Genomic DNA, 17902 nt, shown 5'->3' with positions numbered 1-17902 from the left:
CAGCTCTTCCGGGGGCTTCCCAGGCCAACCGTGAGACGTAGTCTCTCCAGCATGTCCTGGGTCGTCCCCGGGGTACCCTCCAGGTGGGAAGTGCCCGGAACACCTCACCAGGGAGGCATCCGAATCAGATGCCCCAGCCACCTCTTCTGGCTCCTCTCAATGTGGATGAGCAGCGGCTCTACTCTGAGCCCCTCCCGGATGAGCAAGCTTCTCACCCTATCTCTAAAGGAGAGGCCGGACATCCTGCTGAGTGAACTCATTTCGGCCACTTGTATCCGGGATCTTGTTCTCGCATCTCGTGACCATAGCTGAGGGTAGGAACGTAGATCGGCCGGTAAATTGAGCTTTGACTTTCGGCTTAGCTCCTTCTTTACCACAACAGACCGATACAAAATCACTGCAGACGCTGCACCGATCCGCCTGTCGATCTCCTGTTCCATTTTTCCCTCACTTGTGAACAAGACCCCAAGATACCTGAACTCCACTTGGGGCAGGATCACATCCCTGACCTGGAGAGGGCACGCCACCCTTTTCCGACTGAGAACCATGGTCTCAGATTTGAAGGTGCTGATGTTCATCCCAGCCGCTTCACACTCGGCTGCAAACCGTTCCAGTGAGAGTTGGAGATCACGGCTTGATGAAGCCAACAGAACCACATCATCTGCAAAAAGCAGGCCACCAAACCGGACCCCCTCTACGCCTCGGCTGTGCCTAGAAATTCTGTCCATGAAAGTTATGAACAAAATCAGTGACAAAGGGCAGCCTTGGCGGAGTCCAACCCTCACCGGAAACGAGTCCGACTTACTGCCGGCAATGCGGACCAAACTCTGGCATCGGTCGTACAGGGAACGAACAGCCCGTATCAGGGGGTTCGGTACCCCATACTCCCGAAGCACCCCCCACAGGACTCCCCGAGGGACATGGTCGAAGACCTTCTCCAAGTCCACAAAACACATGTAGACTGGTTGGGCGAACTCCCATAGAGCTGGTCCACTGCTCCACGGCCAGGACGAAAACCACACTGGTCCTCCTGAATCTGAGATTCAACTTCCCGACGGACCCTCCTCTCAAGCACCCCTGTATATATATATATATATATATGGCCAGACAATTGTCATTTATCATTTACAAATAATCATTTTTTTCACCTATCTATGTCAGCAATGTATAGTGACAGACAGGACAATTAAAGGCACCTAATTCCATTCACTGGCAGAAGGTACAATAAACTTGCATCCACCTGTTGCCATTCATACAAAATGAGTCCCTGCAAGTATATCTGCTTTATGTTCAATTAAACAGGCACATTTTTCATATTGAATAAGTCAATTTGTGAGTAAATTGGGGTGAAATCGTCATTACTTCAGTATTCATACTCTTTGTAAGATCTGAGTTTGGTGGTGTGCCGTGATATTTTCTGAATGTAAAATGGGTGCCGCGGCTCCGAGAAGGTCGGGAAACACTGTACTATACTGTATATATCACTGTGCTGTAACTACACACGACTGCTGTTGTTGTGCCTGTCTTCATTTATTTCTCCATTCCATTGGATTGTCTCCTATTGCCACATTGCTCGTATCTGCTTGCCGAATGCACTTTTAGTTTGGATAGACACACAGTCAGTTGTGTTTGTAAAACCATTAAATACTGGGGTTTATTGTGCCGCAGTGTCGATCTCATACAGTTACAATAGTGTCATAAATATGGATTTGGTGCTGTATCTGAGGTACAGGTTAACATAATGCAATGTATTGCATATGTACAGATAGCGTTGTGAGCTCATCTCACAAACGGTGGGGAGTTCTTGAGCAATATATGCTATTGTATACAAAATGGAATGAATGAATAACTGCAGCGAAGGACGTTGGTGCTGCAGAGCGTCATGGAGGGAATGAGTCATTTGGTCAGTGATGTTTTTTCCTCACTGACTCAAACATCTCCAACATCAGACCTGTGCTGAGGAGCAGTAGGAGTGTAAAATACTCATGCATCCAGCTTCACTGCATTGTGTTTCTTGTCTCATCAATTGGTCCAAACGATTCTGTTCATATGGAACAGCCAACAATAACTAAAACTGCTATAATACAGTTTAATCCACCTATCGTTGGCAATTTCATTATGTAAAGAAGCACTGTAATTGGACAATTGTAAAATCTAGATGGGAAATTAATTTTACAAAGGGGTCAGTTAAATGGTTGTCCAGCACCACGGCAATATGCTAAGTCAGTTGTGTTCCATCTAGCCATCCATTTTCGGTACCGTTTATCCTCACTCGGGTCGCAGGTGAGGTGGAGCCAATCCTGAAATACAGTTCTTGCATAATGGGGAAAAACAAATATGCATAACGTTAAAGACATAAACGGCTTCATAAAAATCGTGTGAGTTGCACAATTTACATGCTGCACTTCAAACTCTGCAGCTACAAGTGCATATGTGATCCTAACTGCTCATTCAATCATTACAGTCTTGTCTTAATACAATCGTAGTGATGACAGACATGCAATTGTTATGACACTTTCAAGTTCAAACATACTCTGTCTCGATTAGGGTTTTCAAAGGCGAGGAAGGCAAGGCAAAAAATGTGGAGGACCCAAGTGCAGGGAACCAGGGAGGCAAGGCAGGAGTCTAAAAAAATACATTTAATCTCCAAAAAAGGAGAAAGCAAACTAAACAAAGTCCCACAACAGATAACCAAAGCAACAAAAAAAACACTTGAATAAACCTAAAACTGGAAACAAAATATGACCGGTAACTGAGACGCAGCTCACAGATACCTCTGCTGTATTGCAACAACATAATCCGGCTATCTCCAGTTGGAGATATTCCGAAAGAACAAGATCCCAGATACAAGCGGCCGAAATGAGTTTCCTCCGCAGGGTCTCCGGGCTCTCCCTCAGAGAGAGGGTGAGAAGCTCAGTCATCCGGGGGGATCTCAGAGTAGAGTCGCTGCGCCTCCGCATCGAGAGGGGCAAGATGAGGTGGCTGGGGCATGTGATGCGGATGCCTCACAGACACCTCCCTGGTGAGGTGTCCCGGGCACGTCCCACCGGGAGGAGACCCAGGGGACGACCTAGGCCACGCTGGAGAGACTAGGGAATGCCTCGGGATCCCCCCGGAAGAGCTGGATGAAGTGTCTGGGGAGAGGGAAGTCTGGGCGTTCCTGCTAGAGCTACTGCCCCCACGACCCGACCTCAGATAAGCGGTAGAAAATGGATGGATGGATTTATTTTTGTATACGGATTATAACCCGGGGGACGACCGGTTAGCACATCTGCCTCACAGTTCTGAGGACCCGGGTTGAACTCCGGCCTCGCCTATGTGGAGTTTACATGTTCTCCCCGTGCCCGTGTGGGTTTTCTCAGAGTCCTCCGGTTTCCTCCCACATCCCAAAAACATGCATTAATTGCCCGTAGGTGTGAATGTGAGTGCGAGTGGTTGTTGGTTTCTATGTGCCCTGCGATTGGCTGGCAAACCAGTTCAGGGTGTAGCCCGCCTCTCGCCCAGTCAGCGGGGATAGGCTCCAGTACGCCCGCCCCTCGTGAGAATAAGTGGGTCGGAAAATGGATGGATGGATTATAACCCTTCATGAGGGAAATCAACATACACTCTGGTGTATATTCTTTGTTGCACAGCATACAGTGAACCAGATCACACACATGCAGACATACAAGGAGCGATTTTAAAGTGACGGGATGCGCAAACAGTGGTGCACTTCTTCAGCTATGGTTACGGTTATGGGATCAGTGCCTCGCTCAAGGAAACCTCGACAGTTTCCAACAAGCAGACTTGCGTCTTTCCTCCAACGAGTTGCTTTCATTTTTTTGTCAGCAGTGTGACTCTCCGGTTCCACGTCCTTACAGATGAACTATTGCTGGCCCACATGGCAATGACACATTTTCCCATGCGTTTGGAAGGTTTTGTTCATGTCGCATGAAACCAAGGTTGAACTTTTGGGCCATAACTCCAAAAGGTATTTTTGGCGCATCAGCAAAAGAACACCATACCTACAGTGAAGCATGGTAGTACTATTTGCAGCATCATGCTTTGGGGCAGTTTCCCCCCCCCTCTTTCTGTTGGACCTGGGGCCTTAGACAAGGTAGAGGGAATCCAGTATATGCGCAACCTCCTTCCGCAATCGGCAAAACTGGTCAAAGCACTTCCTCGCAGTTCAGGTAAATGGCGAAGGGAGAACTTCTACAGTGTCTTTTTTTGTCATATCGTATTTGTATAAATATAGGATATAAATGTAATTACCTTTTGTCCAAAGACACCAGCCATAAAGAAAACAACATTTTAGAAAGTTTGCCTTCAAACAATTATGTAATCAAACCATGTCATACCAGTCATTAGCATATGCAGAAAGTCAGGTAACCGTTTTTTTCTGGGTTTGGTCATGTGACATTCCGCATATAGTGGACCAGTTTGAAATAGTAGTCAAGTGTCAGCAGAAAACCTTCAGGCGTCTGTTAGTGAGCACACACACACAAAAAGAGTGTCAATGGAAGAGCACAGGTTATAGGTCACATTATTGATGGAAAATGTTTTGAAATTAAACTGTTTCATTTTTCTGTATCACAAAGACATGGCGTTTGATCAGGGGTGCCTTGACTTTTCATATTCACTGTAAGTGCCTTGCATTATAGTTGGGAGATTCAACAATTGTATTGTATTGTATGAATTGGATTGCTTGTTGGAGGTTTACTTTGCCACTTTTGTCAACAACAGAATTTAAGTCACACTGTTCCTGTTGTGTATTATCAGCAGTGACTAACTTATTTGACTGTTGTATCACTTTTAACATTGTACTTCAAACATAGCCTGTAAAGTGCAATAATGTTTTATCATGGCAGCTATTTCACTGTGGAACAGATTCCATCCATCCATCCATTCATTTCCAAAACGCTTGCCCTCATTTTGGTCACGGATGTACAAAACTGACTTTGTCATGTTATAAATGAGAAGTTGTGCCCATACATACAGTAACTGGTACTGATATATTTGGTCTTTAACAAAATTCTACATTAATGCATATGTACATAATTCAGTCCTATTAAATGTAGTTTCCATGTACTCCGGCTGCATATATTCATCAGTCTACTGTCTTGTCATTTCAAAACAGAAAGGACATTTCAATGTCCAGTAGAACAGGTTTCAGGTTTGAACGTCTAAAGGGAACAGTTGTGTCCAAGTAGAGCCAATTAAAACAGACAAGTGCACAACGCTGTGTAATGCAGGCAGCTCATGGGAGAAATTCATGGCAGTGGTCCTTGGCTTTTCTACTATACTGTGAGCTGATTAACCGTTGGGTTGACATTCAGTAGTTGGGCTATATAGACAGCACTAGGAAATTACACAGGGAGTTTTGATCAATAGTGAAAACCACAGAATGTGCTCTGTGTTTGTTTTTCACTGCATGATTGTGTTGTGTGATGGCGCTGTCTTCAGGGATCCTTATACATGCAAACGTAAGTGGCTAGGCTTTAATGTCGTTTCAAGATTCTTGATTAGGGCCACAGGGTAGGATAACTGTCTGATTGTCGCCTCCTTTTCTGTAATCTGGGTGAACAAATCCTGCCATTGATCTTCACACCGCTGCAAGCAGAATAAGCACTGAGTAGACCCTGGGGAAATTCATCAGTTGACTGGAGAACAGAACTCATAAAGCAATAAGCTCCTCTCGTGACTGTGGCTCAGATCATGTACTCACAAGGGTGTAATATAATATCCTTGGTACTCGTAGCTGTTATTGTTACTTGTGCTAAAGTTCCCTTTGTATGGCTTCTCTTTCTATTGATTAACTGAAATTCCCTCGATAACCTCACGCTGTATTGCTGTCAGATTTCATTTGTTTTCCTTTGAAATGGGAACCAACTCGATCAAATAGTATTGAGACCTTTATTGATATTTGAGATGTTAAAATGAAAAGGAAATAATTAGACTACAAGGCAAAACTACCCCAAGTAACAAAGACTCTACAACCATGGTAGACATCCTTGGAAATGTTTGTGTATCCTTCACCTGATTGATACATTAGAACAGTAAGATCCCAGTAATGTTGTGGAAGCTCTCGAGAAAAATGTCACAAAAAAATAGCCCAACATTAGAATAGCCCAACATTGTTTGAGGTGAATCAGAGGAACTTTAAATGGCGGCAGGTGTGTGCTGGCTCTCATTTAACATGACTTTGAATGCGGTTAATTCTGAACACAGCCACATGAGGCTGTGCAGCTACATCACAGTTGTGTTTCAATGCCGTCTGTTTTTTTGTTTTTTATACATTGAGTTGTACAGGCCACATTGTTGCAAAAAAGCTTTTAACAGATTTATCTAGGTAACATTTTTTACATCACAAAAACATGGCATTCTATACTTTTTACATCCACTGTATCATTTGGTGTATGCGTCAGTGGGCTGTCAGTAAAAATAATTGAAATGTAAACATGAAATTGATGACTTGCAGAACATTGTAAATAGGCGATATGAAACATTTGGTGGTATGTTGTGTTGTTTCATAATTCACACTAATGTTCAGTCGATTTTAAAGGTTGCTACCAGAACCCTGTCACTTAAACAAGGACCTAAACAGTCTTCCAACAGCCATTTAGAGCTCCAGCAGTACTCGGTGTGCCTGCTGGCTTGAAGAGCACCGCATCTTCTGATGGAATTTGTATATTCAAATGACATTTTTGAAGCAGCTGACGTAGAAATGAACCAGGATCTGAAGCTATGTTCTCAAAACTAAACTTTTCTTTCCAAGTTGTGTATACGCTGACATTTTAAAGGATTATAAAATGATGGTCATGGGGTGGGTGGAGCTTGAGCTAATGGCTAATGCTAATCTGGTTGTAGCCTTTAATGAGAACCCTGGCAGCATATTTAAATGCCTGCAAGACAATCAAAGTGTCAGTAACTCTTAATTTGCAATACTATTATATATGACAATTTGCAAAGAAAAATAATTTAATTGCAAACAATTGCAAAATTCCTATTTTAATTATATTAACACAAAAGATTAGCAGTCATGAAATATTTAGACTAAGAAGATTGATTACATGCAGGGCAAAAAAGAAGCATAAAACCATCCTACCAATTCATATGCAGGCTAGAATAAATTAAAGGGTTTCATTTCTTACAGAATTACAGCAAACTACTCATGCTGTAAAAAAATGGCAGAAAAATATACATTTTTGCATTCAATGATTGACTGCAATTAAAAAAAAGAAGAAGTTTTTTTTCCTTATTCATCAAGACTCTAAATAGCAACCTCTAGTAATACCACTCAATGGATACATTTACATGGCCATCAATAACCTGACATACATAGGAATCAATTTCTTATTTAGTGTTCGTATCAGTTGCTATTTTTGCTAAACTATTCCAATTACAAGTGTTGTCCACGTGTTTGTTTCGTGTTATGGAAGATACATATTCAATTACTTATGTGGTCTAAAGCTTGGGCAGGCTATGGAAACATTTGGCATGTAGTCTTGGACTGCATTCCGCAGTCTTTGCAGCGAAGTAAACACCAACAACAGATACGACCAGAAGTCGAAAAAGGTGCTTCTCAAACAACAAATCTGTTCTTGGTGGTGGATCCACTTTTGGTTGCTGTGTCAGAGTGAGATTGGTAGCCAATAGTCATCTTCAAGGGGAGCCCCAAGCGCTCCTTGTAAACTCTCCTGTTGACAGGGAAAAAATAGATTAGAAGGATGACAGCGGGTATTTGTACAGACAAATATGAACACTTCTGCTGATTCAGAGGAAGTTCCTCACCCTATGTGTGTTACAGCATCTCGGTTTTCGTAGTCTGATGTCCAGATACCAATTTTATCTCCCTTTGTCCGGATGTTGACCACAGCGCCACAAACTTCGTCGCTGTAGTCGTCAAAGGCCTCTCCAATTAAGCACAGGAGCTGGAAAAGTGAGGTCAAGGAATAGTTACATAATGGGATGGCCACACTGTGCCGGGATGGCCACACTATGAAAGTGGCACTGTTGATATATTGTCTCCTATTCATCTTTTAATGTCAAACCCAAATGTTTTCGGCCTACATCCAAAATAAAGCAATTGACTTCGCTGTACCAATATCTAAATGTCCATTGTTATGTGTACCAAACAAAATTTCATGATTTGTAATCTTTTCTTAAGAGGTTAATAACATTTCTGGATATATAGTGGACCCCCGCATACTCGCGGTTCGGCACCCGTGGATTCACCTAGTCGCCGATTTTTACATTGGTATGTTTTATGTTGTTATAATACACCACAAGGATTTGTGATCTGAAGTGCCAAGATGTTCTCGCCATTCTGCATTAACACAGTAGCAGACAGCAAAATAAATGGTGTTATTTTAGAAATATGAAATATATATGAATTTGTAAAAGTGGTAGAACAATTGCATGTCTTTACTATTACAGTGAATGTATAAACAATGTGAATGTAATGGGTTTAATGTGTCTGCAGACAACTTCTACAACTCGTGGTTGCCATGAAGCGGTTTGTCGTCACCTATTATGCAAGAGGTGTATTTTAGCGGGCCACCATCATTTGCTCTGTCAATGGGTTCGAGAAAAAAAGCTTTTAGAAGCTTGCTCCCTCCCAAATCAAAAAATCCCAACGTATTCCCTCCCTTACAAAGAACCTCATGTTCCCACTCTCGAACTGTTCTATGGGGATCTACGTTCCTGTGGCCAGTTTTTATTGGACTGCTCATTAGTCTTCAACCTGCAACCGCTAAGTTGTCCCACCAATAAATCTAAAATAGTTTTTGTCATTAATTTCCTGCGCGGAAGAGCTGCTAGGTGGGCTACAGCTTTGTGGCATAGTTCCTCACCGGTGTTAGCATCCTTTGATTTGAACTTCGAACTCAACAAGGTTTTTGACCACCCCGTTAAGGGCAGGGAAGCCACTCGGCCACTTAATATTCTATTGATTTTAGGATTCTCGCTGGTGAGTGTGGGTGGGATGAAGCCGTTTGAAAAGGGTCTTTTCATTAAGGGATTGCTGAGCAGCTCAAGGATGAACTAACAGCTAGGGATGAGCCCACCTCACTAGAGGAATTAATCTCTTTATTAAATTAGATCAAAGGTTGCATGAAAGAGTTACGAGAGAGAGTGAGAGAGAGAGAGAGAGAGAGAGAGAGAGAGAGAGAGAGAGGGGTCAGAACGCGCAGTGTAGCACCTTCTCCGAGCACAGCCCTCCGGCAACCCCTGGCGCCTCCTCATCATCCCTTCACTAGACTGGAGGAGCCCATGCAACTTGGCAAGACCCGTCTAGATCCTCTGGAGCGACAGCGCCGCATCAGTCAACGCCGTTGCATTTATTGTGGGAGGCCTTCATCGCCTCCTGCCAACTGAAGCCAAAAGACGGGGCTCCCCACAAAGCGAGAGAGCAGTAGTGCGCCAGATCAAATTCTCCCCCCGCTGTCCCTCTCGCATGACCGTTTCTCCTTGCATCCTTGGACTCGACTCAATGGCACCTCTGTACAGTTATAGTTAACCCAGTCCCTCAGGATGCATCCCAAGTTTCATGTATCTCTGCTCAAGCCTGTCTCCACCATTGCTCTTAGCTCTCCAGCCGTACGCCCTCCACACCCCGTGTCATCGACAACCATCGCGCCTTCACTGTATCACGCATCCTGGATGGGAAGGGGGTTTCAGTTCCTTGTGGACTGGGAGGGTTATGGTCCGGAGCAACGTTCCTCGATCTCTCACAAGTTCATCTTGGATGACTCCCTCATGAGGGATTTTTATGCGGTCAACCCTGGAAAGACACCAGGGGGTGTCCGTTGAGGTGGAGGCACTGTTATCACCAATACCCTGAATCTCCTTTGCGGAGCGTGGGCGGCACTTTGTTCCTTTTTTCCCCTCCCTCCATCTCCAGCACTGACCACCTCCTCACCTACGCACCTGGGTTCAATCAGCACTCATCACTACCTGCATTTGAGCCTGGCAGTTCCCGTGTTCCACCGCCAGAGTATTCGCGCACCTCCGTGGTACATCGGCAGACTCTTTTTGATCAAACTCTTGCTTGTGAAAAAAGATTACTTGGTTCTTTGCATACGTACTTCTCCTCTTGTGTCCTCCTCCTTCCCGTGTCTCCTGCCTCAACCACGCCACCAAGCTCCCTCACCTGCTCACGCTCCCACCCCCACCACGCTCCCTGCTCGTACGGACCACCATCATGCCGTGGAATTCTAGACCTCGCGCAATCCGCAATAAAACCCTTACCAACTGCATCCTCCGTCTCAGTCTGCTTTTGGGTCAAGTCCAATACCGTTTGATTACAAACCGTGACAGTACCCCTGCTTTTACTGTTGCACTAAAATGCAATTTAGCTGATATCGTGTCTATTAAAGTCTTCCACCATTGCATAGAACGGTGTGAAAAAGTGTTTGTCCCCTTCCTGATTTCTTATTTTTATTTTGGGTCTTTAAATGTTTCCCATCATCAAAGAAATTTAAATATTAGTCAAAGACAACAAGTAAACGCAAAATGCAGTTTTTAAATGTTTTTTATTCTTAAGGGAGAAAAAAAATTTCCAAACCTACATAGGCCTGTGTGAAAAAGTGATTGCTCTCTTAACCTAATAACAGGTTGAGCCAAACCTTAGCAGCAACAACAACTGCAATAAAGCGTTTTGGATAACTTGCAATGAATCTCTGACAGCGCTGTGAAGGAATTTTGGCCCATTAATTTTTGCAGAATTGCTGTAATTCAGCCAGATTGGAGGGTTTTTGAGCATGAACCAACCGCCTTTTGAAGGTCATCCCACAGCATCTCAATAAGATTCAGGCCAGGACTTTGACTAGGCCACTCCAAAGTCTTCATTTTGTTTTTCTTCAGCCATTCAGAGGTGGGTTTGCTGGTGTGTTTTGGGTCACTGTGCTGCTGCAGAACTCAAGTTTGTTTCAGCTTGATGTCAAAAACAGACATTCTCCTCCAGGATTTTTTTGGTAGACAGCAAAATTCGTGGTTCCATTTATCACAGCAAGTTTTCCAGGTCCTGAAGGAGCAAAACAGCTCTGGAGCATCACACTATCCCCACCATAATTTACTGTTGGTATTGTGTTCTTTTGTCTAAAATGTGGTGTTACTTTTACGCCCGATGTAATGGGACACACACCTTCCAAAAAGTTCACAGAGTATTTTTCCAAAAGTCTTTGGGATCGAGGCAAGTGAGGCCTGCAGTTCTTTCGATGTTTTTGTGGAGTCTTTTGTGACCTCTTGGATGAGTCTTTGCTGTGCTCTTGGAGTAATTTTGGTCGGCCAGCCACTCCGAGGAAGGTTTACCACTTTTCTATGTTTTCGCCATTTGTGGATAATGGCTCTCATTTTTTCTCTCGTTTAATAATAAAAACCTTCACTTAAAAGATACATTTTGTGTTTACTTGTTTTGTCTTTGACTAATATTTCAATTAGTTTGATGATGGAAAACATTTAAGTGTGACAAACGTGGAAAATCAGGAAGGTGGGGGGGAACACTTTGCTGGTTGGTTGTTTAGACTAACTTAACTTACTGCAAGTAATTCAATCTTATTTCATTTATTAGGGCCTGAGCAGCAACCGCTGCATGGGACCTATTGTAATCGCAACTGAAATTGTATTTCTACAGGCAAAAAAATATTTAGGCCATGATTATTAGGTTTATTGTCATCCAATACACATTGCATATATTTTAATTAAAATATATTGATTTATTTTACAGAAAGTAATATTTGTGTAATTATTGTTGAGCGGAAGGTTGTTTCAATTACTTAAGGTACTACATTTTGATGCTATTTATTTGAACTTAATGTGCTAAACATTTACTAATCCAAGACTCAAAATATTTTTTTTTCTTTAAAGAGCGGTTTTGCTAATCATTTCCTCATTTGAGGAGTAACTTTGAAATTTTGAGGAGCAATTTCCATGCAGGTTTATCGCATAGGGCCCTGAAGCAGAGTTTTTATTAAACAATAAAAATACTACAATATGATAGGGGAATTGAATGTAGGGCTGCAACTATTGACTATTTTAGTACTCGGGTATCCTCCCGAAACTCTCTTCTGTTTGGGTACATAACCCATTTTACCCGTTATTCCTCTCTGACCTCATTTGCCACATTTTTCTCCTACATGACTCAAAGTGTACCAACTTACAGATCAGATGGTAGTATTCTGGCCATATGTCACATATGGACAAAACTGAGCAAAACTTTTAAGTAACGTCATTGTGGGGAAAGTTCTTCTTCTTCGTGAACTAGATGAAGAAATAATAATAAAAAAATAATTACTTCAGTTCATATTTTAAAATTTTTAACCTAGTTCACCGTTCCTAAAGTGAACTAGTTCATAGTTATTATTTCTTCTTCTCTCTCAATATGTTGCTGATGGGCTATAATGAGGAATTAAAACAAAAATGGGGCTTTTGTCCTTAATGTGAAAACAAAAACACACAACACAGTATGACAGGAACAATGGTATAAGGATATGATAACTTGACATTCTTTGCAGCTCTGGCTGACTATTAATAAAATATTTGATACAATCTATTCTCGTATAACAAAACAAATTCCATTTTATGACAGTCTGATCGTACAGGGTTTTATCTAAATCTTTCTGATATTTTTTTCCCCCTATTACTATATTTTTAACAATTATGTACTGTGTTACAAAAGAACACTCACTCCCATTTACGCAATGTCCCTGAATGCACTTCGCACACTCACCAGTTGCCATGTAAATATAAATGGCGGCAGCGGCCGCAATGAATCGGTTGCCAAAGATGGTGTTTATGATAAACGAAGACGCCGAGTATGACAGCTGAACCCCGGCTAAACACACTGCATACAAGCCTTCATGTGTCGGAGGATAACCAACATCCATGAGCCTTCATAAGGAAAAGCCCTGACATATGAAGGTTCGTATACAGCGGCTGAAATAAGTATTTAACACGTCACCATTTTTCTCACTAAATACACTTCCAATGGTGGTATTTACCTGAAGATTTCACCAAATGTTGGGCACAACCCAAGTAATCCATGCATTCAAAGCGAGTAGAACAAATTAGATCAGAAATTAAGTTGTGTGAAAGATGTGCAGTCTGACAAACTATCCTATTAGTTGCTGTTTGATCTCAAAATGACCGCTATGAAAAGGTCATTAGAACATCAATGCTAGTAGTGGAGAAGAATTTTGTACAGCACTGTATGTAATATATAATATAACAAACCATAATCCATAGCGCAAACTTACAGTTTCTAACCAGAATCGGTCCAGGTCTAATCTTCTCTGCTGCTTGCTGAGCATGATCAGCCAGCGTCCTCCGCGCTTGTTCCTCTCATCCTCCCACATGGGCTCAATACCATCCTACAGCAACAGTTCACATTATTTATACTCATAGTTTAACACTGAACTCAAATGTCAACACACACTGTCAAAAAAGTTGACGAGTGGCATAACAAGCAGCATGTCTTTTCAAAATGTTATACATCTGATTCAGGGGGGTTTGAATGCTAATCCACTCTAAAAGATTTTTACGCAAAAAGAACATTTCTAGAGTTACAATGTCTTTACTTACACTCAACATTAAGCTATTAATTACTGGTTCGTAAAAACCTTGAACATGTAAAAAACAACAACAACAAAAATCATAATTAAGGTTGCAACAACAAATCAATGAAATCAATAATTAAAATAGTTGGCAACGAATTTCATTATTGATTCGTTGTGCCGCACGAGTATTACATCAGTCACCCGCTCAGTTGATGTGTTGCACACACAGAGCAGCCGATTCTGCAGCGGACCCAGAGTACTCTCAAAACCAATGAATATGCTGAATTCAGATGATGTCAGTACAGCTGGTTAATGATTGGATCCTGATTAACCAATAAACCTAACCTCTTTATTTTTTATATAGTTTGTACACAATGCTCCTTTAGTCTCTAAAGTCAAAGACTTCCTTGAACGTTTGATTGGAGAGTTATCTGAACTTGACTCCTCAAATTCAGAAAATGAGTAGCATGATGAGATAAAAGGTAAGTTTTGAGTGTTACTTTTTATAAGTATGGTTTGATCAAGTTAATGTTTTATATGTAAGATCTAGATGTTTATATTTCATCAATTTAATGTGGTATATGTAAGACCAGGAGTGAGAATGTGATTATTTCACAAAGAGAGCTAGTGGTTAGGGTAAGGGCACACAAAATCTCAATGTGGTAGATGAGACTGAGGAGGCAGACAATGTGGTGACAAATGATGGGGGGGGGGGAAATTAAAAAAAACTCTATTTTTAGCACATATTGTATACACACCTATGTTTTTGTGTGGTTGGTCCATAACCTATTAAAAAAGCTATAAAGTTATTGGACATCAACATTTAATTATTGTTTTTAAATCACAATTTTTTACTTTAAGAGCTCTGGGATGGTCATGCAGCAACTTGTTTGTGCATTTTTCTGCACTGCCAATTTGAAATGATGTGCCATTTTTTCAATGAAGGGATGAATTTAAAAAAAAAAACAGATTATTCGATTAATTAAAAGAATAAATAAATAAATTCAGCCGACTAATTGACTACTAGAATAATCACTAGTTGCAGTCTTAAATCATAATTTAAGCACTCAACAGGTAAAACCTTATACTTGGCTGAAGAGATTATCAAGATCATGATACACATTTGATCATTTCTATGGTTCTAGTTTTCTGTGATCTAACTTAAAAAGTAAACTTAAACACATTACACACATTCATAGTATGACGTCATGCAGGATATGCGTACTGTATATGAACGATCAAACAAACCTTAAAAAGGGAGTAATCACAGCCTGACATGAGATTGCTTGACAACTGGATATGGTTGTACAGACTGGGAAGAAAGGGCATAGTCGTAAAAGAAGCTTATTTTAATTAGAAGTTAAGTAAAAGAGAGTAGATGAGCTCTACTGAAGAGATTTAATGCGACTTACGCCCAGAAATCTTCGACTGTGTCAAATTTAGAGATGAGTCGCAAGTTCGCCTGCCATGTTTTGCTCTTGTCATTCTTGAAGAACCACAGCGACCATCTGTTGGGGTGAAAATCGAAAAATTAATTTGCATAAATGTAAGGAAGAGCCTGATTAGAAAAGGAGGTGCATAAGAGTCAAAGAAAGGCACTGAGCTCAACATAAAGGAAGTCAGAATGCAATTGGATGCTGCCAGTACTGTTCAGTAAATCATCTGCTGTGATTTGTAGTCCAATTAATCCTGACATTGTGGGCCTTGATAGACTATGCCAGAGCTGATTAGGATTTTTTTAAATTTGTATTTTTTAAATATATTATCAATGGGTTGCTAAGGTCCTCAAGTTGGTGTTAAATTACACATTCACAAACAAATTGCACACGCTGTTACAGTGGGCATATTGCGAGTGATGTACTGCACTGTACTCAGATTGGGGCGCACTATTTTGAAAGACGGTTTGCGCTTAAGGTAGTGTGATGGTTGTCTACATGGAAAATCTGTGAGAACAGCAGAAGCGCAAAATGAATTTGGAATTGATTGAATTACAAGTGCTTCGAGGAGAGGCAGCCAAACACATATTACTGCATTACAGAAAAGGAATCTGATTAGAACCAGAAGAAAAGCTATATGGAAGAGATAGTCAATGCAGTGGGTAAAACAGGAACACCAAAAGAGATAAAGATGATGGGATACAGTGGGTATGGAAAGTATTCCGACCCCCTTAAATTTTTCACTTGCATTCATGTACACACATCACCCCATATTGACAGAAAAAAAAATGAATTGGGCAAATTTTTGCAGATTTATTAAAAAAGAAAAACTGAAATATCGCACAGCCATAAGTATTGAGACATTCAGACAGTATTCAGACACTCATATTGAACATTCATTGGAGTCCAGCTGTGTTTGATTATACTGATCGGACTTCATTAGGAAAGCCACACACCTGTCTATATAAGACCTTACAGCTCACAGTGCATGTCAGGGCAAATGATGAGGTCAAAGGAACTGCCTGAAGAGCTCAAAGACAGAATTGTGGCAAGGCACAGATCTGGCCAAGGTTAGAAAAAGATTTCTGCTGCACTTAAGGTTCCTAAGAGAACAGTGGCCTCCATAATACTTAAATGGAAGATGTTTGGGACGACCAGAACCCTTCCTAGAGCTGGCCGTCCGGCCAAAACGAGCAATCTGGGGAGATGAGCTTTTGTGAGAGAGGTAAAGAAGAACCCAAAGATCACTGTGCCTGAGCTTCAGTGATGCAGTCGGGAGATGGGAGAAAGTTTTAGAAAGTCAACCATCACTGCAGCCCTCCACCAGTCAGGGGTTTATGGCAGAGTGGCCCGATGGAAGCCTCTCCTCAGTGCAAGATACATGAAATCCCGCATAGAGTTTGCTAAAAAACACCTGAAGGACTCCAAGAGGGTGAGAAATAATATTCACTGGTCTGATGAGACCGAGACAGAACATTTTGGCCTTAATTCTAAGCGGAATGTGTGGAGAAAACCAGGCACTGCGCATCACCTGTACTATACAGTCACAACAGTAAAGCATGGTGGTGGAAACATCACGTTGTGGGGGTGTTTTTCAGCAGGGACAGGGCGACTGGTTGCAATCGAAGGAAAGATGAATCCGGCCAAGTACAGGGATATCCTTGACGAAAACCTTCTGCAGAGTGCTCAGGACCTCAGACCGGGCCAAAAGTTCCCCTTCCAACAAGACAATGACCCTAAGCACGCAGCTAAAATAACGAAGGAGTGGCTTCAGAACAACTCCGCGACTGTTCTTGAATGGCCCAGCCAGAGCCCCAAATTCAGTATCTCTGGAGAGACCTGAAAATGGCTGTCCACCAACGTTCACCGTCCAACCTGACAGAACTGGAGAGGATCTGCAATGAGGAATAGCCGAGGATCCACAAATCCAGGTGTGAAAAACTTGTTGCATCATTCCCAAAAGACTCATGGCTGTATTACCTCAAACGGGTGCTTCTACTAAATACAGAGTAAAGGGTCTGAATACTTATGTCTGTGTGATATTTCAGTTTTTCTTTTTTAATCTGCAAAAATTTCAACAATTCTGTATTTTTCCTTAAATATGGGGTACTGTGTGTACAACCCCTATTCCAATGAAGTTGGGACGTCGTGTTAAACATAAAAACAGAAAACAATGAGTTGCAAATCATGTTCAAACAATATTTAATTAAATACACTACAAAGACAATATATTTAATGTTCAAACTGATCAACTTTATTGTTTTCAGAAAATAATCATTAACTTCGAATTTTATGGCTGTAACACATTCCAAAAAAGATGGGACAGGTGGCAAAAAAGACTGAGAAAGTTGAGGAATGCTCATCAAACACCTTTTTGGAACACCCTACAGGTGAACAGGCTAATTGGGAACACGTTGGTGCCATGATTGGGTAGAAAAGGCTCAGTCATTCACGAGCAAAGATGGGGCAAGGTTCACCTCTTTGTGAACAAGTATTGGCCCCTTTCTCAAATGTTGATATTTTTGCATAGTTTCCCCACATTAATGTTTAAGATCATCAAACAATTGTAAATATCAGACTATTATAACCCAAGTGAACTTAAAATGCTGTTTTTAAATGGGGATTTCATTTATTTAGGAAATAAAACTATTCAGTTACCTGACCTGTGTGAAAAAGTAAGTATCCCCCTGTTAAATCATGAATTAATTGTGAATCGTCACAATTTTTGGATACTTTACACTGATCACACACAATCCTGATTACCTCCAGACCTGTTCAATCAAGAAAGCACTTAAAACTGAACCCGTCTGACAAAATCAAGTTGGACAAAAGGTGCAACAAAACGACACAATCCAAAGACATTCCAGAACAGTCGAGAAATAAAGTAATTGACATTGATCAGTCTGGAAAGGGTTAAAAAAAAGAACGCTT

At 41.5% G+C, this 17902-nt stretch overlaps 1 protein-coding gene across 1 annotated transcript in view; it reads right to left on the bottom strand.

Annotated features, from left to right (window-relative positions):
- Positions 1 to 5881: 5881 nt before the first annotated feature.
- eif4eb (eukaryotic translation initiation factor 4eb) overlaps positions 5882 to 17902 on the bottom strand; it is a 16308-nt gene continuing 4287 nt past the window's right edge. Inside the window, 5 exon segments of the mRNA XM_061695613.1 lie at positions 5882 to 7679; positions 7774 to 7913; positions 13236 to 13349; positions 14784 to 14847; positions 14948 to 15043. Of these exon segments, the coding sequence (XP_061551597.1) occupies positions 7565 to 7679; positions 7774 to 7913; positions 13236 to 13349; positions 14784 to 14847; positions 14948 to 15043 (529 nt within the window). The 3' untranslated portion in view covers positions 5882 to 7564.

The sequence above is a fragment of the Phycodurus eques genome, chromosome 14 (assembly GCF_024500275.1).
Source record: "Phycodurus eques isolate BA_2022a chromosome 14, UOR_Pequ_1.1, whole genome shotgun sequence".
In the NCBI taxonomy this organism is placed as follows: domain Eukaryota; kingdom Metazoa; phylum Chordata; class Actinopteri; order Syngnathiformes; family Syngnathidae; genus Phycodurus; species Phycodurus eques.
This window is presented reverse-complemented; position numbering and strand designations above follow the sequence as displayed.